Raw genomic sequence first — 26,405 nt, forward strand, 5'->3', positions numbered from 1 at the left:
AGGTTAGCGTCGGGGCGCTAAGCCTCACGGAGAGGACCCTGGCGCCCCCTGGCGGGCGAGGAGAAGGGGCGGGACTGTAGCGTGCGCGCAGCTGGCTGTCCCAGGTCGGAAACCAGTGCCGCAGGCGGCGAGGAGCGCGGCGCCGTGATGCTGCGGATCGGAGCACCAACTGGGGACTTACCCCGGACTGGAGAAGTCCACACTGGGGTAATGAGTCTGGGTTTGAGGGTCAGCAGAGGGGTGGAGGAAGTGGGGCGACAGGGGGACTCTGGAAGCCCCAAGGAGTGAAGACGGAGACTGATAAGAGTGAGGAGGTAGCTTGTAGCACCCAGCGCTTGCACCCCGCAGTGAATCCAGGGCGTCCGTTCTGAAGGGGATCATCTAGGGGTCCGCAAAGGGCCTGGGCACGCGAGGCTGGTGGGGAAAGGGGTGCTGTGGCTTTTAGCTGGAAGCGTCAAGGGGAAGCCGCTCTAAAGCGCTTTCGCTTTCACTCTGGACTAGAGAGAGGGGCTGGTTAAATCAGGAGGGGGTTGGAGAAGGTGCAAAGAGATAAGAAAACGGTGCCCTGGATGCAATAGGACATCATTTGGGAGAGGGGGGTATGGGCACTGATTGAGAAGAGCCAACTCATCACACAGAAGTTTGATAAAACTGTCACCCGAGTAACTTATAACCCCAGCACTGATAATGGGGGGGGGGGGTTCTGTGGGAGCCCGGGGTGCCCTTCCCCAGCTTGGCCCAGGTACCGCCTGCTCCCTTCCCTGTGCCTTCCCTCCCCACTCGCACGCACGTGCTGGGGGGTTTTGCCCAGGCTGGGCTCCCGGGGCAGACGGCAGCCCACAGCTAGCTGGCTTCAGCTCCCAGACTACTGCTACCATTCTTGGCTTGGGGGTACTTTATTACAGAGGACTAGCCCCGAGGATGGGGTTGCCCCTGCTCTCTGGCCCTCTATTCATGGTAAATCAGTATGTGAGAGAGGACTAATGGGCAATATCTCCGGAGGGCAGAGGGGGGGAGCAGAGTAACTTATGGAGTGGTGAGAAAGAGAGCAATAAACCCACTTATAAATTAGAAAATCTCTCCTCACTGCCAGATGAGCAGTGGAAAGTAGGAAGTAGAAGCCAAACAGGGTGGACCTGGGTTTTAGTCCTGAGTCTGTTATTAATTCTGAGTGACTGGATAAGTCACTTGCCTTCTCTATGACTCAGTTTCCTCATTTGAACGAAGGATCTTTATGCCCTTTTCCAACTCAACAGGACTAGATAAAGTGTAGCTTTATCGTCCTTTACTCTTCTTTAATTTATTTTCTTGACCTGAAAAAGTCAGCTCAAACTCTCCAATCAAATCCTCTCTCAGTACAGATTTCTTCCCGACTAATGAGATATCTATTTGCCTCTTAATCAGAAATCCTCACATGAAACCTTTATTTTAAAATGACTCATATGCTCCTTGCTACTTTCTTCCTTTCCTGAGACGTGGCCCTGTTGACCATGGACCCCCTCGACATTTTCCAGTGTTCAATAAACTGAAAGAGCTCACTTCTGATTAAGGGGGGGATTCAGATGGAGTATTCTGGACCCAAAAATAGACCTGCGCTTGTTTCCCAAGGGCACGGTAACTCGCTTTGCCAAGTCTGTGCCACGTCTGCACATACAAACACATAAGGTGGAGGTAATTTACTTGTGGGGCTGGCTCACCGGAGCTTGGAAGAGCCCACCAAGCCAAATTTCTGCCTCTAGGAGCCTCATCCCCACCTCTCTCTTTACAGTGGAAAAGATTCCACTTTGGAAGTTTGGGGCTTAGGGATGCAGTTCTTCCTGCGTTGTACCACGGCCAGGCTGTGTCATTCCCTTGAGCCAGGAGAGACAATAGAGAAAATGGAAAGATGGAGAAAAAATCCTGTACTGGAGTTAGCTCTGGCCTGAGTTACTGTGTGACCTTGAGCCAGTCCCCTCCCCTCTCTGGGAAGGTTTCCTCTGGGAATGTGACAGGAGGGGATCAAGGCTTTTCTTGCTCCGACATTCTATCCTCTGTGTCTCTGCAGACAACCATCATGGCAGTCGAGTTTGATGGGGGCGTTGTGGTGGGTTCTGATTCCCGAGTGTCTGCAGGGTAAGTACCAGCTATGGAAGAAACCTAAGGGCCCCAAAAGTGCATTTTCCTTACCTATTCATTAAGAGGCTGGTGAACTGGAGCTTTGGAGAAATGGAATTAACCTTTCAGAAAGGTTATTAATAAGCTATTAAGTGGGTGCTTGTGTCTCTGAATTCAAGGAGGATCGTACGGGGCCTGAATGCTACGTGGCCTGTCCCTGGAAGGAATAAGGTCTGAGAAGGGGATAGTGATAGAGATTCAAGGGGCCCTCGTTCCATCTATAGTTAGAGGCAGAAAAGATGGTTCTGACAAGATGAAATTCTGGTTTCTCGTCTATCACATGTTGAACTAATTTTGTCTTCCTCCTGGTCAGTTTCCTAACATGTAAAATGAGTATATGGGATTAGATCAATATTACTTACTTTAGAACACATAACTTCCTCAACATGGTTACTAGCAAAGAAAAATTGATGAGGAACATTAGTCTTAACTTAATATTTTTAATTTTGTTATAAAATCTGAGCCTAAAAATAAGTCTAATTTTGATTACTCGCAGTGTTTCGTTTACTTCAGATGATTGTTTTGCTCCCTGCTTTAATCCAAGTATACATTTCGTGCACGCCATGGTCATTCTCTTGTCAAATAAATATGAGGGACATTAGACAATTAACCTCAATCTTCCTGCAACTCTAACGCCGTGATTGTCGACCCCTTCCTGACAGAGAGGCGGTGGTGAACCGAGTGTTTGACAAGCTGTCCCCATTACACCATCGCATCTACTGTGCTCTCTCTGGTTCGGCTGCTGATGCCCAGGCCGTCGCCGACATGGCTGCCTACCAGCTGGAGCTCCATGGGTATGAAGCTTTGGGGTCCTCACACTACACCTGCTAGCGCTCCCCCAACCAGGGAGCCCCCACAGTGTCCTGTTCCAGGAGCACTGCAGTGGAAAATGAAAAATTCTTGTTTTGGCTCCTGCTTTTATTAGCTTTTAAGTGGCACTTGAATCTCTCAAGCTGGTTTCTACATCTGTAAAGTGGGGATAATGGTACCCGCCCTCCCTCACCAGATGGTTACTTTAAGAACCAAGTGATATAGGTGAAGGCAGTTTGAAAACTGTCAATCACTATCCTAAGATTAATAATGAGGAAGAAATGATAATGTGGCCCACATATCAGGTTACTGTATGAGAAGTAATGTTTATCTGCTTTTACCCACAAGCGCAGGGCCCCCTTGGAGCCAAGAGAGTTATGTGATTGGGGGGTGGCGGGTGGGACAGAGTAAAGAAGGGGAAAATCGAGATCTTCTTATCAATTGACAGTGTGAGACTCAGGTTCCCCTGCACACGTGGGAGGGGAGCTGGAGTTTGACCTATTGTAGCTATAAGTTTCAGGTGTCACTTGGCAGGGATGATGGGAATGGCACAGGAGGGTGAAACTTCAGGAAATTACGTTGACCCCTATTCCTAACATTTCCTTCAGGATGGAACTGGAAGAACCTCCGCTTGTTTTGGCTGCTGCAAATGTGGTGAGGAATATTACCTATAAATATCGGGAGGACCTGTCTGCACATCTCATGGTAGCTGGCTGGGACCACCGTGAAGGGGGCCAAGTGAGTCTCTCCCAAGGCACTCCCTCCCTGGGGGTTCCCCACGGCCCTCGAGAGGAAGTGGAGGTCTCATGTCCTTCTAGCAGTGAGTTCCAAAGACACTGCCTCTCTAGGCATAGTACCATCTCCACCAATGGAGGTATGAGATACTGAGGCTTCACTGCAGAGTGTGGAGACCCCTGCTTATCTCAGTGTCAAGGAGAAGATTGGTGCTTCTTTATTCTGACATGAGGATGCCTCCCCCAGGTATATGGAACCCTGGGAGGAATGCTGACCCGACAGCCCTTTGCCATTGGGGGCTCTGGCAGCACCTACATCTACGGTTATGTGGATGCAGCATATAAGCCAGGCATGTCCCCTGAGGAGTGCAGGCGCTTCACCACGGATGGTAATTAACCAAGTGGAAGGGTACCAGAGGGAGGGTTTTTAACATCTGAAGGAAGTAGAGTATCAGAAACAGGAAGAGGAATACATGGGTGACCATTTAACTTAATGTCCAAACTGGGACACTTTTGAGAGTGAAAGGGGCAAGACAAATGCTAAACTGATGGGATTTCAGGACAAAAGGCATTAACTTGCTGTAGACTGTTCTGACTACAGCAAATTAAGATATGTGGTTACCGTAAGGACCGGTGGTGTGCTGGAGCTGGCTTGGGCTAGCTCATGAGAGCCAATGGCTAAATATTCAAGGATCTATGAGCTGCTTGCTAAGCTATTTATAACTTGAAATCGATGGTGGTAGTATTGAGACCATGCTTCATATGCTACATATGAAGACTTCTTTTGTTTTAAGTTGGTTTACCAGCACACCACTAAATACGTCTCTCTAGGAGATAAGTTTTGAGGTCTGAAGGTTGTATGTTAAGCATATGGATAGGACGGGAAGGAAAAGATTTTTGAAGCTAAGCCTCTCTTAACTCTATGCAGCTATCGCTCTGGCCATGAGCCGGGATGGCTCGAGTGGGGGTGTCATCTACCTGGTCACCATTACAGCTGCTGGTGTGGACCATCGAGTAATCTTGGGCAATGAGCTGCCCAAATTCTATGACGAGTGAATCTTCCTCAGACTTTCTTATTTTGTAATAAACTCTTTGAGACCAGAAGTTGGCGTGGTTGATGGGGAATGGATGCTCAGGGGGGTGCAGCTTGAGGGAGGGGCCTTCTTCCCTCCCAGACCCTCTTTATTCTTTTGCCCCTAGGTCTGAAACATCTTCCCCAGAGGAAGGAGGGCAAGGGTGAGGGCAGTATACTAGAAAGAGCCCTGTACATGAGAGGTCATCCTGTGCTGAGTGATTTTGAAATATCAGCAACAATAAAAATTCTCATTCTGATGCCCCAGGGAAGAGGCTGGAAGTGAGGCATTTGGACTCATTCATTTAAGGCTGGGACTGACAGGTAGCTAAGGCAGCAACACATGTGAGAATTCTCTAAGAGCAGCAGCAAACTCACATGTTAAAGAATCCCTTTCACAATTCATCCTTCCACACTAGAGGTCAATACATGGTAAATACTTAAATTTTTAAAAAACAAAAGCATTTCAAAAGGGGGCACTCATGAATTCCAATGAATAACAATAACCAAGAGAAACTACATTTATTGAACCAGGTATTCACTAAATGCTTATAAACTGTATCATTTAGAACACAAACAACCAAGCCTGTATAAGTACTACTACTACTTCTGTTTAAGGACAGGTGGAGGCTTAGAAAGAGTAAGTCACTCGACCAAAATCACAGCAAGCTCTATTGCTGAGATCTGGGGATTAAATTTTACCATATGTCCTTCCTCTGCTACTACATAAAACTTTCCATTCCCTCAAGCTTCTTATATCATCTCCTCCTTGAAATCTACAATAACTAGCCCAGCACATTCGTGGCCACTTACCATGTTTCCCCGAAAATAAGACCTAGCCAGACTATCAGTTCTAAGGCGTCTTTTGGAGCAAAAATCAATATAAGACCTGGTTTTACTTTAACGTAAGACTGGGTATAATATAATGTAATATACCAGGTCTTATATTAATTTTTGCTCCAAAAGATGCATTAGAGCTGATGGTCCGGCTAGGTCTTATTTTTGGGGAAACACAGTAGGAAGTTGTTACCAGATGTGTGAGTAACTGTAGGTATTAAACAAGTCAAGTTCTGATCTTATCTTTGCCTTGCTCTTCCTGAGTGACAGGCCAAATTATACTCCCGCTGTGAGCCCTCCTTTCCTCTTCTGTCAAGTAAGTGTCGTTTAGAGCTTTGACTTTCAGTGCCATTTTGCTAATAAGTGAGGAGCGAAGAGGTATATTTAACAGAAATACTGGTAGGCTACCCAGGAAGCTTCTATCTGCTTTTCTTTCTGGACCTCAGGCTAAGCATACCCATTCAAAGTACCCTAAAAACAGTCCTATGCCCTTGGGAGTGTGTGTTTGTTGGTGGTCGTGGGGTGGGGGTGGGGGGCGGCATCTAAAATTACTAGAGCCTTGAGTTCTCTCTAGTCATAATAGTTAATTTATTTTGAAGTTTAAAATAATACTTTAAGAGCCTATCTCGCCGGCTGATCACAACTACTAGAAACTGGAGAGTAGATGAAAAGCAAGCAGGAAAGGACTCTGAAAAGGAAGCAAAAGCTGGTGGTTGTGAAGAGTCAAAACTCGGAGAGGCAACACCCCTGGAGTGGTTTTCAATTGTTTTCCTTCTTTCTTCCCACAGCTTTGCCCTGAAGTCAGGCTAAAGCTCCGTCATCCTGCCAAAGAAACCGAGAACAGGGGCCCCTGTGGGCAGGAGAATATAGGGGAACCCCCCCAATGAGAGGCCTGGAGAAGGGGATTTCCTCATTCTAGGTCTGAGTCGTCAGGAGCCCAGGCTAATGGTTGAGCTGCACAGGCCTGTGACACGCCTGAACCAGCATGGCAAAGATTTAAACCTTGTAAAATTAGAAGGCTATCTTTTTCTTTATTGGCCAAAGAATTGTATTCTTATGCCTCTCATTCCAAAAGGGGCTGGAATCAGCTTACGGGACAGATGCAATTTAAAAAGAAGAAGGGAAATTGGGGCAAAGAGAAAAATAAGTGCAGCCAAGGGATAAAACTAATATACAACATGAATATCTTAAAAAAAAAAAAAAAAAAGTGGCGTTCTGGAGCTGTCTTATACGGGCTAACAAGAGCAGATTGTACAGTATTCAGAAATTTCCAAAGGCAGTTGTTAACCATTGGCAGCTTTATATTGATCATGATGGAAGTATTTATGCCACAGAAATCAGTAATGCCACAGTCAGCTTTATTTCCTCCCCCAGAGAGCCAGTTTAATAGGATACATATTTATCAGTTGACCGTAGACAGGGGGAAAAAAAAAACTGGCTCTGAGATACAGGGTAGTGAAAGCAAAGAAGGAAATGAAATTAGGTACAAGAATCAAAAGATTCAGTAAGAAAAAAAAAAAAAGCCATCCAAAAAAACTTATAAAATGTTTCAAGCACAGAACACTTACTGAAATAGAACATGCACTATGTTGTAAAAAAAACTCCAATAAATTCTCAAGTATTAGTATCTTTGAAATGCTACATTCTGTGTCCAGACTGTAATAAAAGTAGAATATGACAACAAAAGGATACCTGAAAATTCTCATGGTTTGCAAACTAAGAAAATATTGATAAATAACATGGATTTAAAAGGCAGTCAGTCATAAAGGAAATTAACTCATTTAGAACCAGGTGGTAAAAATGTTACATATCAAATTTTGATATGTAAGTTAAACACAGTTAAAACAGTACTTGGGGGCCGGCCCAGTGGCTCAGGCGGTTGGAGCTCCGTGCTCCTAACTCCGAAGGCTGCGGGTTCGATTCCCACATGGGCCAGTGGGCTCTCAACCACAAGGCTGCCAGTTCAATTCCTCGACTCCCGCACGGGATGGTGGGCTGTGCCCCCTGCAACTAGAAAACGGCAACTGGACCTGGAGCTGAGCTGCGCCCACTGGACCTGGAGCTGAGCTGCGCCCTCCACAACTAATATTGAAAGGATAACAACTTGACTTGGAAAAAAGCCTGGAAGTACACACTGTTCCCAATAAAGTCCTGTTCCCCTTCCCCAATAAAATCTAAAAAAAAAAAGCTACTTAGAATGTTACAGCTTCAAATATATTTATTAGAACAAGATAACTTAAAAATAAATAACTTAAAAAATTCTCCTAAAAACTCTGGGAAAAAAGACAATTGAGCAAATGTAAAAAAAAAAGAAAGAAGGAAATTAGAAAGATAAAAAATAAAAAACAACTTAATAGAGAACAAAGACTATGTAGTAAAGATTCCAAGAGCTGCTTCTTAAAAAAAAAATACTTGTAAGACATTCAGACTTAGAACCAGACTGATCATGAATAAAGGGGAGAAATGAATAAACAAAATAGAGAATGAAAAGGAGAAAATAGGTACAGATATAACAGATATGAAACATAATAAAGGTTTTTTTGAATGAGTATATGCTAATGAATTTGAAAACCTCTGTGAAATAAATTCCTAGAAAAATTTAACCCACCAAAATTAGCAAGAAGAAACACAAAATTTGACTACGCCAATAAATATTGAAGACAGTTTCCAAAGGCCTCTGATAAATTTTTTTTTTTTTTTTCTCAAAATGCCCAGATGGTTTCACAGGTGAGTTACATCAAGCATTCAAGGAATATTGTCGTGCGGGGCGGCCTGCGGGGCCTCTGGTCCCACTCCCCACATAAGAACGCAGGATATGGTGAGGCCAAAAAGGAACACCCAGGGAGCCATAGGTAGGGGAGTCATACCACTATATTCTCTCTGACGGCCAGGGCAAGACACATGCAGTAGTAGCCACAGGATCCACAGTCTGCCATTCACTTTTCTACCTGCCAACCAACCAACCAATTAACGCAGACTGGCAGCTACATCAGTAGCCAATTGGCTAACCGGCTACAGCCGATGGCCAACCAATCACAGCCGATGGTCATCCCTACCCGAGCCAGCACCTCCCCACCGGAGGCTAAGAGCCTCGAAACTGCTCTCCGGGACTCTGTCCCCACAGATATGCAATTTCTATGTATTTTTTTCAGAAAACAGGAAAAAGCAAAAGCTGCTCAGCTAATTTTATCACACTAGCACAATCTTTTTTTTAAAAAAAAAAACAACGAACATTTATTATCTCACAGTTTTTTGTAGTTGGCAGTACAAAATTTAATTGAGCAGTTCTTTGTTGTGTTTTTTTTTTTCCTTTTTTTTATTAGTTTCAGGTGCACAAAACAATGTAGTTGACATTTATCACTTATATCCCTCACACAGTGACAACCCCCCTCCCTCCATCCACTACCCCTCTGACATCGCACACAGCCATTACATTTCCACTGTCTCTATTCCTAATGCTGTACTCCGCTTCTTGTAACTATATATATATAACTATATATACATATATAGTTATATATAACTATATATATAATTATAGTTGACATTCATTATTGTTCAACTTCAGCTTCAGGTGTACAGTGCAGTGATCAGGCATCTACATCATCTCTGAGATGGTCTCCCTAATGAGAGAAGTGTCCATCGGATACCCTGCAAAATCTTTACAACATTATTGATTACATTCCTCAAATTGACTTTCTTTTCCCCGTGGCCATCTTGTGGTTACTGACTGTGCTTTCTAATCCCCTCACCTTCCCCCTTATCTCCACCCCCCTCCCATCTAGCAACCCTGTTTTTCCTCTATGTCTCTGAGACTCTTTCTGATTATTTCATTCATTTATTCTTTTCTTTAGATTCCACATGTAGGTGAGATCATATGGTATTTGTTTTTCTCTGTCTGACTTATTTCACTTAACACAATGTTCTCTAGGTCCACCCATATTGTTGTAAATGGTAATATTTCCTTCTTCTTTATGGCTGCGTAATACTCCATTGTATAATTGTACCATTGTTTCTTAATCCAGTCGTCTACCGATGGGCATTTCGGTTGTTTCCATGTCTTGGCTATTGTGTATAGTGCTGTAATAGACATAGGGGTGCATAAATTTTTTTGAATTAGAGTTTTGGATTTCTCCGGACAGATGCCTAGGAGTGGAATTGCTGGGTCATAAAGTAGTTCCAGTTTCAGATTTTTGAGACACCTCCATATTGTTTTCCACAGTGGCTGCACCAATCTGCAACCCCACCAACAGTGCACAAGGGTTCCTTTTTCCCCACATCCTCGCCAGCACTTGTTGTTTGCTGATTTATTGATGATAGCCATTTTGACTGGGGTGAGGTAGTATCTCCTTGTGGTTTTTATTTGTATTTCTCTAATGATTAGTGAGGTTGAGCATTTTTTCATATGTCTGTTTGCCATCTGTATGTCCTTTTTAGAAAAATGTCTCTTCATGTCCTCTGCCCATTTTTTAATTGGGTTGTTTGTTTTTTTGGAGTTGAGTTGAGTGAATTTTTTATAAATTTGGGATATTAACCCCTTATCAGATATATCATTGGCAAATATCTTCTCCCATTCAGTAGGATCCCTTTTTGTTTTATTGATGGTTTCCTTTGCTGTGAAAAAACTTTTTAGTTTGATGTAATCCCACATGTTTATTTTTTCTCTTACTTCCCTTGCCCCAGGGGATACATCAGTAAAAATCTTACTCCAGGTAATGTCTGTAAAGTTTCTTCCTATATTTTCTTCTAGGAATTTTATGGTTTCAGATCTTGCATTTAATTCTTTAATCCATTTTGAATTTATTTTTGTATGTGGTGTAAGGAGGTGATCCAGGTTCATTTTTTTGCATGTGTCTGTCCAGGTTTCCCAGCACCATTTATTGAATAGACTGTCTTTATCCAACTGTAAATTCTTGCTTCTATTGTCATAGATTAAGTGACCATATAGGCATGGATTTATTTCTGGGCTCTCTATTCTTTTCCATTGATCTATGTGTCTGTTTTTATGCCAGTACCATGACACTACCATAATCTTGATTCCAAACTGAGGTATGGAAAATTCAAGGAAAGAAAATAATAGGCCCATTTCACCTTGAACATACATGAGAAAAATAAATAATTATTTATGAACTGAATATAACCATATTAAAAATAATAATATATCAAGATCAAATGAAAAATCCTTAGAATGCAAGGATGTTTCAATTTCATAAAGTATTTGTATATTACTATAATTTACCAGATTTCTGGACTAAAGAGGAAAAATCATCTGCTTTTCTCAATCAGTTAATAAAGGCATTTTATAAAGTTAAATATCCATTTGTGACTTGTTAGACACAGTTAAGGAACCAGTAATCAAATGAAACTTTCTTATCTTGATAAAGAGTATATTCCAAAAAATCTATGACAAGCAGTATACATAATGGATAAATCATAGGTACCCAAGACAAGAATGTTCACTATAATTACTAGTTAAACATAGCATGGAGTTCAGGCTAATGCATAAGGAAATAAAGAGAAATGAGAGGACTGGATAAAACTTGTTACTTGAAGATTATGTAATCATCTACTTAGAAATAAAAAAACAGCAAAGAAGTAGCAAACTATCAAAATAACAAAAGAATTAATCAAGATTTTTAGCCATAAGAACAACTTACAAAAATTAATAGCATTTTTCTACACCAAAATAGCCAATAAGAAATACAATAAAAATTAGAAATAATTTACAATGGGCAAAAAACTATAAAATATCTACTGATTATCTTAAGTAAAAATTCACAGAAAAATTTTAAATTCTAAAAAAGTTATTGAATATAATTTGAAATAATAGAGTCATTTTGCATTCTTGGATGGGATCATAATCTTATAAAGATATCAATTGCTCCCCAAATTCATCTTTAAATTGAATGTAATCCCAGTGGAAACTCTACTTGACCTTTTTGAGGAAATTTATGCATTTACTCTAAAATATATACGATAGAATAAACATCCTCAAATAGCTAAGCAAACCTTTAAGAAAAAGCAATATAAAGGAGGGACTTGTCTTAAAAAAACATTAAGACATTCTATGGAACTATGATTATTTAAAAAAGACACTATAAATCCAATAGTTACTTAAAAAGACAAAAAGATAAATTGACAGGGTAATGGAATTCCAAAATTAGGTATAAAAATAGAGAACTCACAGACAAACCCATACATATCTGCAGGAACCTAATATACAATAAGTTGGCATCATAAATTAATGGGGAAATTATGGATTGTTTACTAGGTGTTATTAGGAAAAATAGCTCACTATTCTGGGGGTACCAAAAAAACGTATACACATGACTTGCAGTTATCTTTTGTTATTGGTATATATTGAGTATTACAATTTTAATACTTTTTTTTCCTTTCTTAAAATGTGTATACATTTTTTGGCACACTCTGTATAAAGAAGCACAAAGCTGGATTCTGACCTAATGCCACATACAATAGCAGGTGAGTTGAAGCCACCAAAGAGTGTGAAGCTTTAAATGTAATAGAGTAAAATGTAAAGATTATATTTGTGACCAGGGACACGGAAGTACTTCTTTATATAAAATCCCCCAAACCATAATGGGAAATATTTCATTGCATCAAAATTAAAGATTTTTTTTAACAGAGACCATGGACAACTCTTATAAACAAATAACAGCATGGGAGAGGATATTTGCATTATTTAAAAGCAATCAGGGATAATATCCAGAATATACAGTGAACTCCTGCAAATCAGTAACAAAAAGGCAGCAGCAACCCCTAGACAAAATGCACAAAGGGCATAGACATGGACTTTACAGAAGAGGAGACAAAAAGGTAACAAACGTTTGAAGAGATAATCAAACTCAACAACAATCACAGTAAAACAAATGTATACATTACTTTATACCCATCAGACTGGAAACAGTAGAGAGTTAGGTAATGCCAAACGTTGGTGAGCAAACAGGGATGAAGGAAGCCTCCTGCTCTGCTAATGAAAACATAAGCTGATGCAGCCCTTCTGGAGAGAACTCTGTGATACTTCATCAAATTCAGTGCCGAACATTCCAGGATCCAACAATTCCACTCCTGGGTATACACTCCTTTCCCAACTATCTCGTAGGCCCATGAGGAGATTTGGACAAGGACGTTATTTGTAAGACATTAGTGTTAACAGGAAGATAGAGTGACAAGCTCTGTGTCTACCAGAGAGACGGCAGGAAAAATGCTGTGAACACACAACCTAGAGTACTAGGAAGAAGTTAAAAGCAGTGCATTCAATGTACACACAGTAACGTGATGGATCTTTAAAAACAGAGGGTTGAGGAAACAAAAAAAACAGGTAACAGAATGACCTATTTAGCACAAAAGCCACTCTCTTTAAATAAAAAATTAGTACATACAAAACAATATACATTTTGCAAAAATATAGGGGTGGCCTGACGGCTCAGTTGGTTAGAGCACGAGCTCTTAACAACAAGGTTGCTGGTTCAATTCCCGCATGGGATGGTGGGCTGTGCCCCCTGCAACTAAAGATTGAAAACAGTAACTGGACTTGGAGCTGAGCTGCGCCCTCCACAACTAGACTGAAGGATAACGACTTGGAGCTGATAGGCCCTGGAGAAACACACTGTTCCCCAATATTCCCCAATACATTTTTTTTAAATGATAAGCTTTTGTGTATATATTTTTTAAAAAACATACAAAATGAATTGGGATGGTTTTCTTTATTGAGGGGAAGGAAATTGGAAGTAGGAAATGGGGATAAAAATGAATAAATAATAAACAGAAAAGGTTTTGTGTGGAACAGTGATGACCATGTGCCATGAACTGAGTAATATAATTAGTTCTACCATTTACATCTAAAACTTTTAAAAAGTCAATGACTCAAAGAAAATTGTAGCACTGAGAGCAATTTCTTCTATATTTCCATGACAAATAATAGATAATTCCATATTTTTCCCTCTAATTAAATAAATAGGAAATATAGTTAAAGTATTCAATTGAAGGCCACAATTTAGAGAGGGTAGGAATTACAAATAATACTTAGATTTTCCCTCTCTCCAATGCATGTGTGTTATTTTTTTATTCTAAATATTTTTTAATCTAATAAACATGTTCTATTTTATGAAACAAACTAGAATATACAGATTCTTTGGTCCTCCTAACCAAATTCTTAACTCTGCTAGTTATAGGCATACATTATAAGAATAAAAATGTTTTAACTCTGTTGGGCTTATTCAGAAGCATTGGAAATTGGTTCAACAATATTCAGCTTTACCCAACAATGTTTATGACAGAATTCTATGTGTATTATATGTAATACAGAATATATGCTCTCAAAAACTCAGAGGTCAAGTATGGAGATTCAAACCGTGTTGACATGGAAGAAACTGGATTTCTCTAGGAAATAGGCTTTTCTAGGGTATCAGTCAGGGTTCTCTAGAAACAGAAGCAATAGGATGTATATAGAGAAGAGACTTACTTTAAGGAATTGGCTCGTGCCATTGTGGGAGCTGGCAAGTTCAAAATCTGCGGCAGGCTGGAGGCCCAGGGAGGAGTTCGTATTTTAGCTCAAGTTCAAAAACTGTCTGGAGGCAGAAGTCCCTCTTTCTCAGGGGACCCCATTCTTTTTCTCTTAAGGCCTTCAACTAATTGGAAGGCCCACCCACATTACGGAGGGTTAGCTGCTTTATTCAAAATCTGCTGATTTAAATGTTAATCTCACCTAAAAAATACCTTCACAGCAATATCTAGACTAGTGTACCCAAATATCTGGGCACCCTTGCCTAGCCAAGATGACACAAAATCAGCCATCACACAGCTCAAAGTGAAACCAAGGTAAATGTGGCAAGAATGTTGAGGAAGGAAATGGACGTATGTACTGACCAATTAGGACAGCTGAACCATCACTGCAGTGTCGGCCTGACCTCACGTCCAAGGTAACCTGCACCAAGGTTTTAGATTAGGATAGGTGCCAGATAAACGCTGGGTGATTCAGTTGAGGTTTTTGTTCTTCCTCCATAGACTGGCTGTTTCAGAGTACCCTAGAGAGCACACAAAGAAAAAAGATAAGTGGAAAGCTTTTCATCCAAACTCAAGACAAGAATGAAAATTTTTGTAAAGCCAGTCTAGCAGTTTTAAAGGATATCTTTTCTCCTCTAACTCAGCATAGATATAGATGAGAGCCAAGTCTAGGGTCTGATGATAAAGGTTGGGAAGTTGTAGAAATAGGAATTGCATAATCCCCCACGTCCCTTATGCTAAGGTAAGGCCACTGGTTGGGATGGATTTGGACACTGAGATATGAAATGGAGACATAGGAATAGATACAGAGGAGTCTGAGAACTAGAAACTACCAAACCCCCATGAACATTTTTGCTGGAAGCAGCAGACCCACTGCGTTAGTTATCTACTGCTGGGTAACAAATGGCACCAAAACTAAGTAGCTTAAAATAATGAGCATTTACTATTGGGTATTATAGGGACACTAGGGGAAATTTGAATATGGATGGTGGATTTGATAAGATTGCATCAATTTTAAAGCGTTTTGCAGGTAATGGTGGTGCTGCGGTCATACAAGGGAAATGTCCTTGTTCTTAAAACACAAGTGCCAAGCTACGCAGGGGTGAGATGTCAATGTCCACATTACTCTCAAGTGGTTTAACAGCAAATGGAGATATAAAATATCATATGTTCATATGATGGAATACTACATAAGCAACAAATATTAATAAACTACTGACTAGGAAAAAACGTGGATAAATCTCATAGAAACAATATTGAGTGAAGAAGCCAGACACACACAGAAATATACAATTTCAGTTATCTGTTGCAGTGTAGCAAACCACCCCTAAACTTTGTGGCTTAAAACAAAAACATTCACTTTATTATTTCTTGTGAGTCTGTCAGTTAACTGGATTTCGATAATGTAATAACTATGTATGGAGTCAGGTGGGTACTGGACTTATCAGGGTGATCACTGCAGAAGTTATATAGATGTCTAATCACTATGTTGTACACCTGAAACTAATATAATATTGTATGTCAACTGTAGTTGAAAAAAATTTTAATTTAATAAGTAAATAAATAAAAGAAACACTGATGTAGCACCCAAAGCACTCACAGCAGCCACTCCACACAGCACCTCACATTCTGTGTATGGACCCTGGTAATGTTTTCTGTCTGCCCATCAAATTTGAACATCTTCAAAATTCTGTAAAAATGTCTCCTACCCATGAGTCTTGCTGCTCCTCCCCCCTTTCCGTGGTAGAATTCAGAAAACATTTCTTCTCTTTGAAGCTATGGCACAGAAACAGGAACCAAGTCCCACTAATCAAATTCATCTCCCGCCCCCCCCCCCCCACACACACACACTTCAATTCAAAACTGAGCAACAGGAGGAAATGGGGACCCATTCTGCCTTCATTTCGCTGGCAAAGGTGACAGAAGAAGCAACTGGCTTTTGGGGAAGGAGTGGTAAGAAACAGAAAAAAAGGCGAAGTTCTTGGAGCAGAAGTGGCTTAGGAGGTGTTTCAGTACTGGGTACAGTAAAGTCCTGTTCGTTGCAAACAACAGAGCCCACAGCTGCACGCAGACGCGGTGGGGCAGCAGCAGCGACGTGGTTTATCAGGCCCGTCGGTGGGGGGAGGGGCACCTTTATCCGTTTATAATGAGCCATGCCCATCTGTTGTTCCAGCGTTTCCGCTCTAAAAGCCTAATTCTGAGGAAACTTTATTTCTTAGACTTTTCAAAGTTTTATCAAACCGATTTACCAAGAAGAATACTAGAGACTTGATTCAAAGAGTATTTGCAAAACGAAGATGTATGTAGTCAGGCACAATTGCTATATTTGAGATTCAAAATGGTTACTATACCACAGGGCAATAAAATCATAACCTTGGCATTATCTTCTTTACCAGAGAAAAAGCAAAGTCATCGTACCTTATCAGCGTTCTACAGATTAACCTCTAATAATACAGTGCCAGCCTTGTTCTTTTTAGTCACATTACAATCCCTAAGACACTCAGATTTTGATCAGGCAGGATTATGAGGAAATGTTCGAGTGTGGTATCAAATAATCAAGCAAGCAGCATTCTGCTTTATTTATAATTTTTGGAACATATTTCCTACACAATTCCTGCCCCTAAGAATTAACCAGATAAGATTTTTTCAGAAATGTTCTAATTCAGTATCATTAATTGGATAGCCTCTTTTATTTGCCCTGTTTCAGGATTAGGACATAAAGACCTCTTTGTTGTGTAGTTAACAAAACAGAGGTCTTACGATATTAAGGCTAGAGAGTTCACATCTGTCTGGAAGGATTTAGCCCATAAGATCATAATTTTCATCACTTTAATCATAACTACAAACACTTATTGCCACTCATCAGCTCATTTATTTTGAGAACCCTCCCTCGACTCACCCCCTCAGAGTTTTGCTTACAGTGCCTATAACTGCGGAAGAAATCCCATTTTCTCTGAGATGCCCAGATTTTATCAGTGATCCTGGCTTGTGAAAAGTAGCATCCTTTTCCACCTGTCAGGTGGGGCCATAAAAACTATGAACCAGCATACTAGGAGGACTTTGTAGGCCTTGTTTCCATATATGAACTGCAGCCCTTTCTCTTTTTCAATTTTATTTTATTTTTTATTTTTATTGGGGAATATTGGAGAACAGCGTGTTTTTCCAGGACCCATCAGCTCCAAGTCAAATTGTTTTCAATCTAGTTGTGGAGGGCACTGCTGCCTGGCCCATGTGGGAATCGAACTGGCAACCTGGGTGTTACGAGCACTGTGCTCTAACCAACTGAGCTAACAGGCCGCCCAGCCCTTTCTCTTAAATCGTGACTTGTCATACCCAATTGAATGAGATTTTCCTTTAAATGTGACATTTCTGGCATGATCATGGTTCCAATTTGGAGGCAGAAGGACTGTTGAACCACTGCACGTCACTTAATTGTCATAAAAACAAAGCAACCCATAAAAGCACTTTGCAAAGTATTGGCAAAAAAGAACTCTGTATTAAATTTTCTATAGAATCATCACGTGTTCTACCGGTGATGCTGTCTACAAAAATGTTTTTGTTTATAGATGTGTGGTAGTTATAAAAAGCAAAATTTCACTCAATGTCCTTTAACAAAGGATAACTGAGATTTTCTGAGCTTAAAAAATTGTAGAAGCATTTCTCATAATTCCAGTTAGTAGGGTCATCATCATCCACAATTTCTCCTCATATTTACTCGTATACTTTGTAATTTATATTAAGATTTACTGTAGGATATTTTTTCCTGAATTCTAAAATCCAATTGGAAAAAAGACACCATTCAAAGAACATTTGGCTTCAGTTTCCACGAGCATAGGCTAAAGTTGAGGGTTACAGATGGACAAATCAAGAAGAAAATTAAATAGTTTTCTCATATGCTGATCAGAAAATAAAACATTTAAAACAATATTCTAAAATGAATTATCATACTTAAATATTGGTTAACAGTTTCATCTAGTTTTATTTCTTGTTCCACTGATCTTGGGCTAGCAGACATTAATGAATTCATCTGCTTCTGTCCTAAAACAGTCCTATAAATTCCAATGCTAAACCTGGTAAGTTTGTTCTTATAATTCTATTCTCTGCAATATTAAGAATACCTGGTAGAGAAATTTCCACTGAGCTTCTGAGATTGTCCTTTTCTGTTGTTTCTCTCAGAAGACCCAATTTTTGATGATAGCTTATAGCAAAGGCCTTCTGGCAAGCATGAGAAAAAAGCAGAAAACATTTGGAACAAGACTGGATGACTCTGTTTAGTCAATTACAGTAACCAACAATATCAGAATAGAGAAGTAGAATCTTCTACATATCACAATTTCACAAAGAAAGAAAAGATCAGTTAATAGAGATGACTTGCTCCAGTTCAATTATGTTTATAATTTACTTATTGCTCCCAATTAAATATTCATCATGAGCAATAGTAGACAAATGTATGCACCTGAGTATTTCATTTTTCCTCATTTTGTGTGTGTGTGGGGAGAATCATAACTAGAGCTTTCCTTAGAAGTTACAGTTTATGACAAGTATTTGGCTTATGGGAAGTATGTGAACATATATGCATTTTATCTGAAGAGCAATCACATGCATAAAATATTATGAGTAGAATATTCAACTAGTCATTGCTTTGAAGGTAAGAACGTGTTCTAGACAATGAGTGCACTGACAACTGTCCACAGACCTGTCATCCATCTTATAAAGTGTGTTTTAGGATTCCTACCAATTGACAAAGGTATTTTAAACCCAGAAACAAAATCTTCTTTAAAATGAACGTACTAATGCCTGACTTAGAATATGAACAATGAACAGGAGTATTCTTTTACCTTTTCTGAAACATATAGTCATTAAAACATACATTAATATTTTTACCTAAATAAAATTAATCAAGGAAAGGTTGAGCTCCTGTGCTTTATTTGTCAGCTTTTTCCACATTGTAGGTTTGATACACAGGGTAGCTCTTTCAATAGTATAGAATTAATTTAACATATATAAAGCATGCCAAGTACATCTAATTACTTCTAGCCTCTTTCATTTTATAAGGTTGTTAACCTAAAAATAAAAGTCCTTTCAAAGTGAGAATCAACAAGCATTTATTTGAGATCAATAAGAATAGCTGTTTGGGAAGCACTGATTCAGGGAGAAGCCCAAACAGTGTTCTCGTTAGGAGACAACCACAATGGGTATTTATGAGAAGGGGAAGGGGAACAGTTACATGAGTAGAAGAAAGGCATTTTATTGGTGAGTTAAGCTAACATAGTGCTGTTAGTTCTAAACAATGTTTTTAATTTTCAGTCCCTTAGTTATCAGTCAGGTAGTCATAATATCTGCTTTCCTTTTGTCCTTTCAAACAGTTCTTGGGAACACAAGGTTGTTTCAGCCCAGTCCAAAGGTTGATTTGCCATTTTAACTTTCCAAAGGTCTGAGGCATAACACGCGCCAGGAAGTTCTTCTGGAGTGCAGCTCCAGCTCCATTTTAAAATGGCTCCAATTATATTTTTATACAAAGTGAAAGATTAAACCTTTGGTGCTATCTAGTGGTCAAGTGGGTAGTGACTACATAGTGGGAAAAACCCAAATATCTTTTTTAGAGTAAAACATAACTTGACAGTTTTAATATTCTGAATTCAGGGTCTAGGCTTTAGGAAGGCAATAATAAAAAATAATTTTCAGAGGAAACTGGTCACTTAATTAACATAAGTGTCCAGGTACCTGAGAGTGAGCAATTATAGCTTTTGCTATCCTAATAACCAGAGTGACAATAAAACATTTAAAAACAAATATAAAAAAGGTAATTAATAATTATAAGAAGTTTTAGGTCTCTCAGAAGCAAAGGGCTTTTTTGTTGTCTGTATTAAAAATGATTTCGGATGATGACACCATCAGTACAAAGCACTCAAAGTTATCAGGATATTGAATGAAAGTATTCTGATGAGAATAGAAATCTCTGCTAGCTGGCCTGATTATACTAAAGGGGAAAAAAACCCAAACGTTTTTCTACCTCTTTTGAAGAATACAATGACTATTTCAGGACCAATTCTGAACTATAAGACCTCTCCTTTTTTTTAACTTATGAATTTTAATTCATCATTATGTGTGTTTTAAACATAAATACACATTTAGTTTGAAGACATTATTATTTAAAGCTTTTGACGTCAGCTTTAAAATGTAACTAATCTTATTAATACAATACACTAATGTATATGCCACATTAAATTTACCTCCTCAATTTGAGTTTTGCAAAAAAGTAAATATGGACAAGACTGTACACATAAAAGGCACTTACTGACCCAGTACTTTTTCTCTGTGTCTCTATGAATCATTATTTCTTTTAAGAATTTTGCAGGTATTCAGAAATCACTTACTAATGAAGTCAATTTAAATTAGTCCAAAGTCATAAAATCATTTAGGCTGGGACTACAGAGCAATATAATCACTATTGATTTTAGAAGTTTTTTAAAGAGGTAACATTTTTAAATTTTACAAATAGAGTAAGTGGAGTGATTAAGTCAAATGACTTGCAGTATTGTCCAAAGTTCACAAGAGCCAATAGTTTAAAAATATAAATGCATCTCTTGTAATGATTTAATTAGATTAAATGCATATGTTTACACTTAGGTTTGCTTCCCAGAAATTGAGACAGTAAATGAGTCTCTAAGGACAGGGAACCATTTTTTTTTTTTTTTTTTTTTTTTCAAAACCAATTTACAAAAGCAAATTAGTAGCTGTCTAGAGTGGGGGGTGCGAAGGGCTAGGAGGGCTGACTACAAAAGGGCATGCAGGAAACTTGGGGGCAACAAAAATGTTCTGTATATCGATTGGGGTGGTGGTTACAGCTGCACACATTTATCAAAACTCATCAGACTGAATACTTTAAATGCTTCCATTTGTTTTATGGAAATTATTTCTCAATAAAGTTGATTTAAAACCACACAATGAGATCAAAAGTTTTGTTTGTGGGGTTTGTGGGCTTTAGCAAACAGAGAACCAAATGGGTCATTATGTCAAAGATAATGCAATCAAACATACCTTTTCCTTTTTTGCCCCCTAATTTAGTAGATTAGTTTTTAAAATTCAGTTTATTTAAACTAAAAACAAAAACAGTTTACCCATTTCTCTCACCCACTCAAATCTTTTTTGTAAATCAGCTAGTTTCCAATTCTTTGCTTCCAACAAATAGAGAGAGGACCTGATCAAGTTGTCAGCTATTACATCATTTAAAGTAATTCCTGATGATACTTTACTATGTGATTTATGAAATATAATTCCACAGAAATTAGTTAAGCAAATTGCTATGACAAAATTCCATCCAATACCATCTACTTATTTATGTGCACAAAGTTTCCAAGTGTGTGTGTATAGAAGGAACATTCAAAATAAAACTAATGCTAAATTTTGTCTCATTCTAGAAATAAGTATTATTCATCTATAGATACATTAAGCTAATTGAAAAAAGCTGCATCTATTCCATTGAGACGTTCACTGCCAAGATAATTTTACTTTTATGATTGACAATTACTTATAAAAATGTGTAATAAATTTATACTGTTTTTGAACTGTTGTGTGCTGTACCTAATTGCAATAAGTCAAACAAAAGAAACATTTCAATTCTTAGAAATTTATGGCCACAGAAACTTTATATTGATTGGCTCTTGTTCCAGAGAATTATGATATGGTGATCAACCAAAACAAAATTGCAAGTTTAAATTTAGGATAAAATTCTGGTAGGCAAGTTGTGAATGAAATTGGGAAAAAGAGAAACAATGCCAAATGTCTGTTTGTTTATATTTATGAAACAGGTGATGACATATATAAAATCTTGGATACACTTTTTAAATGATGTAGCAGTTTTATTTTTAAAATGCCAATGTTGACCAGAAATTTATATATATTTAAACTTACAATAAAAATCTTATTGTCAACTTCAAAATGTGTGAGAAGACTTCTGCTTCTGAGAAATAGAGTAGATGTACTTTTGCCTGTTCTTCCTGCTAAGTACAACTACAGATCCTGGCCATTGTTTTAGAGAAGACTCGGAAGGGTGGAGAGAAGGCAGAGTGACGAGGGACTTCAGGACCCAAGGAACCACACGGTAGTGAGTTCCCTGGCTTTTCTCCTTGCCTTATATATCTCAGGCTTAGAGCTCAAAAAGCCAGTAAGCCAGAAACACCAACAGTCACAGGGAATAAAGGCGGTGGGTGTGTCTGTTTTGGGGGATGAAGGGGATGGACAGCCTAGCAAGACAGATAGAAAATTTTTAGACAACTGCTCCATACAGCCAAACCCCACAAAACCTGACTGCACCCCCCCCAGCAAAGGCCCATTGAGGAGCCTAGACTTCCACCCTCTACAGGTAGTAAAGACTGCCCAACCCCAAACACAAACACACACACACACACACACACACACACACACACACCCCGGAGTGCTGTCAGAGGAAGTGAGTAGATCAAACAGAGTGTTCATCCTTTCTGGTGGAAAGGGCCCCCTGCCCCCAAACCTGTGTCAGTGGAGACTTAGATTCCCCCCAACCCTATGATGAGACTTAGATTCCCCCCAACCCTATGATGAGACTTAGACTCCCCACAACCCTCCGGGGGGTGCCAGACAATGACTAGTGGAGAGTCAGGATTTTTATCAGCACCCAGCGCTATCAGGCAACCATCCCCACCCGAGGGTGACCTCCACCCTGATCTTGGTGTCAGTAGTTCTCCCCTGTGGGGAATAGTAAGTGGCACTACCCCAATCAGCAGGGAGGTATCAGTGAATGCCTAGCGGGGAGTCGAATTCCCACTCTGTAATGAGGACCCCTCTGGGGTGTCAGTGGAGGCTGAATGGGGAAACTGGACTTCTGGAAGTAATGAGTTTCTCCCACCTACCTCTGTTAGAGTGATGTCAGAAGAAGCCATTCACACGGTATGATTCCATTCATGTAACACACATGAAATGACAAAAGTAGAGAAACGAAGAAAGGATTAGTGGTTGCCTGTGGTGAAGGAGGTGGTGGGAATGGGAGGGAGGTGGGGAAACCATGAAAGGGCAAGATGAGGGATACTTGAAGAAAATAATCTGTATCTGGACGGCATCGATGTCAACATCCTGGATATGATATTGTACCACAGTTTTGCAAGACGTTACCATCGGAGGGAAACTGAGCAAAGGGTAAAGGGTTCTGTCTATATTAGTTCTTGTAATTCCATGTGAATTTACAATGATCTCAATGTAAAGCATTTAATTTAAAAAATATGCAAGAAGACGTTGATAGTTTTTCAAACTATTTTTAGGAAATGTATGAGCAGAAAATTGGAGTGAACCATAATTATGTCTGGAATTCTGGTTGCAAGTAAGTCCGGGGAAATTTAGCCCAGCCCTTGTGTGACCCTGTTCCAGACCACCGTTCTCAGTTTGGCTACTGTTCACTGTTCATGCTGAAGCCACGTATCTCCTGAGTTGCAGGATTATCAAAACCCCATGATCCAATTTCCTCTCACTCTCCTTGGCCTTTGGGAGAGAAAAGAAAAAGAGACGGAGGAGTATTTTTCCTTTGCCCTATTGTCCTCAGTTATGGGCTGAATTGTATTGCCCCCGCCACCCCTCCAAAATGTGTATGTTGAAGTCCTAACCCCCAATACCTCACGATGTCACTTTATTGGGAGATAGTGTCTTTAAAGAGGTAATTAGGCTCAAACAAGCTGGGACCTAGTCCAATATGACTTTTGTCTTTATAAGAAGAAGCGATTAGGACACAAGCACACCTGGGGAGGACCATGTGAGGACGTGGGGGAAGCTGGCTGTCTCCAAGCCAAGAAGAGAGGCCTCGGAAGAAACCAATCCTGCTGACACCTTGACCTCAAACTTCTGGCCTCCAGAACCATGGGAAAACCAGTTTCTGTTGTTTACGCCTCCCAGTCTGGGGTACTTTGTTATGGAAGCCCTAGCAAACCAATACAGTCTCTTATATCTGGACCTAAGCCTACTCCTTATTAATTAAGGAACTGCTAAAATAAGATTGTAACATTGAATAAGACTTTACTGAAGGCTTGGGCACAACTGAAGAAAATGACAATAGAAAATCCTTCAATTTTGATGGCAAATATTATGAATCTTAGAGACCCCAGGCCCAAACCCATCTAAGGGTTTCCAGGTGGAAATAGACCATCTGTGGCCGCTGCTCCCAACACCTCAGGCCTCACCACTGCAGTGCACCCTGGCTGAGCTTCCTGCTACCAGCATTCACATCTCCTTCCTGATGGCTTTCTCCAACGCCACACAAGCCACTCTGCGCCACTCGCAACAGACTGGAATAGACAGGGAATTCATATACTGGGAATCAGCCTTCAACCAATCACAGATGGGAGTCAGCGTGTAAATACCCAGCTCCCACACTCCTCAGCTGGGATGACTCTGAGGCATGTTTTCCACATCATTTCCCAGAGTTTCCCTGTGGGATTAAGCTCCAGTCATTTGCCCTTTATTGGCTGCCCTCCCTTCCCTAATTTCCCCCCATCTGCTACTGAAGTTTCCTGCACCTCCAAAATAAACTGCTTTCACTCTTTCTTGTTTCAGGAACTGCTTCTGGGAGAAACCAAACTAAGGCATCTAGCTGGTTTCTTATTCGCTTCATGGTGGTCCAAGCCAACCTCTCTCTACCCGTTACCCAAGAGTGATTGACCATATTTAACCTCTATCATGGTACCTGGGTCTCCAGCTCCCTGTCTCTAATAGCTCATTATTCCTTTTTTCCTTGCCAAGATCTTTCCTTCTCCAGCATGGTGACAGTCCCTCCTATTGAATATTGAGCAAAGATAGTTTCTAAATAGTCGGAAATACTGTTATTTTCTTCAAAATTGCAATGAAACTATACACCATCTCTGGTCCTACCCAAAATATCTGAGTTGGGGGGAGCACTGATCATCTGAATTACAGAGCACAAGGCCCCCAGACCAGTCCCTGACACCCTCTCTCCTCAGCCCATGTATCAACTGCATCAACTCCAAGGCAAGAAAACTGGCTCCAACTTCATCAAGAGTCCTTTCCAAATCTATTATTTATGGCATGAGTGTTGACTTCAGATAGTTACTGATCTAGGCATTTCCTCCATCTTGCCTCTACCATAGTTTTCAAAAGTAAATTTTAGGGGCAGCCAGATGGCTCAGTTGGTTAGAATGCTGTCTCTCAACAAGGTTGCAAACCGGCGACTGGACTTGGAGCTGAGCTGCACCCTCCACAACTGGATTAAAGGACAACGAATTGGAGCTGATGGGTCCTAGAGAAACATACTGTTCCCCAATATTCCCCAATTTAAAAAAAAAGTAAATTTTAAATTTAAAAGCTTAATCTTTTGACCACCATTGTTTTGCTGTGGTCACCCAAGGCATGAAGGGAAAAGGCCTTATCTGTCTCTATAGTAGAAAGACGAAACAATCCTCAGTCCCTGTCTCAGAACTCTCCCTGCCTTATGCCTGAGCGAACAGGAAATGTCCTAGCAGGAAATGGGAGGGGGAAATGACAAAGGACACCGTTTACCCTAAGCTATTCTATATAGTTTGAAACTTTGTACCAAGAAGGAATTTAGGTATTTATGTGAAATCTTTTTAAATGATAAAAAATAGGACTTTTTAAAAAATGAATGAATTTCCACGAGGTGGTTGTAGAGAATCATAATATCAATCTGAAACTGAAAGGTAAAAGGAAATATTGCTTAAGCTGAGGATTAAATGCTGTGGCCCATTTGCAGCTACAAATATTTATTAACTAGTTCAGTCTAAGGTTTAATTTCTTTATAAATGTCAGATGATATGTATTATGCTCTTTTGTGGTCATGTTTTATAACCTGTCTTTCTGTTACCTGCCCTGAGATATACCACTACTGAAATTGATCAACTGGGGTCCATTATGGTCAGAATTGATAGAACATTGAGAAGAGATAAACACACTGATAATAAAAATATATCCTGTCTTTCCTTAGGTGATGTAAAGTTGTGGTGGCACACACTGGACCTGCACACAGTGCACCCTGTCTCCCTGGGACAAATGAGGCACAAGTATTCTGAAGGAGTGGGCTGCAGCATCCTTACCTAATCTGCGCCGTGTTAGACAGGCTGTATTACTGACCACTGTCTTTGCCCAGTGACTTTGCCCACTCTTTTTATTCTACTGCATCCCCAGTTGGGCCCCAGCTCTGATCTGGCCAGTATCAGAGTGTGCAATCTAGATATTCTCACCAGTGATGTGCTATCGCTTTTTCCCAGAGGCCAGATTTGGTT

At 40.0% G+C, this 26,405-nt stretch overlaps 1 protein-coding gene and 1 long non-coding RNA gene across 2 annotated transcripts; one reads left to right on the plus strand and one right to left on the minus strand.

Moving 5' to 3' along the window:
* The first annotated feature begins 8 nt into the window (after positions 1–8).
* Positions 9–4,802, plus strand: PSMB9 (proteasome 20S subunit beta 9). The gene is made up of 6 exons (XM_019738817.2): positions 9–207; positions 2,045–2,112; positions 2,817–2,948; positions 3,573–3,702; positions 3,946–4,087; positions 4,627–4,802. Exons 1-6 carry the CDS (start codon positions 148–150, stop codon positions 4,752–4,754), a joined length of 660 nt encoding a protein of 219 aa, XP_019594376.2. The 5' UTR covers positions 9–147; the 3' UTR covers positions 4,755–4,802.
* Positions 4,803–9,357: 4,555 nt separating this feature from the next.
* Positions 9,358–26,121, minus strand: LOC141571617 (uncharacterized). Its single transcript, XR_012496523.1, has 3 exons — positions 23,019–26,121; positions 14,491–14,648; positions 9,358–10,695 (listed from the first exon to the last, which is right to left on the minus strand). It is a non-coding gene; the product is annotated as an uncharacterized LOC141571617 (long non-coding RNA).
* Positions 26,122–26,405: the final 284 nt, after the last annotated feature.

This window comes from Rhinolophus sinicus, linkage group LG05 (assembly GCF_036562045.2).
Source record: "Rhinolophus sinicus isolate RSC01 linkage group LG05, ASM3656204v1, whole genome shotgun sequence".
Lineage (NCBI taxonomy): Eukaryota > Metazoa > Chordata > Mammalia > Chiroptera > Rhinolophidae > Rhinolophus > Rhinolophus sinicus.

Excerpts from the sequence above, each read along its gene's own strand:
- PSMB9 (XM_019738817.2), top strand. The coding sequence starts at position 148 with ATGCTGCGGATCGGAGCACCAACTGGGGACTTACCCCGGACTGGAGAA. Across the intron at positions 2,113-2,816 it reads GATTCCCGAGTGTCTGCAGG|AGAGGCGGTGGTGAACCGAG; the intron begins GTAAGTACCAGC and ends CCTTCCTGACAG. Across the intron at positions 4,088-4,626 it reads CAGGCGCTTCACCACGGATG|CTATCGCTCTGGCCATGAGC; the intron begins GTAATTAACCAA and ends AACTCTATGCAG.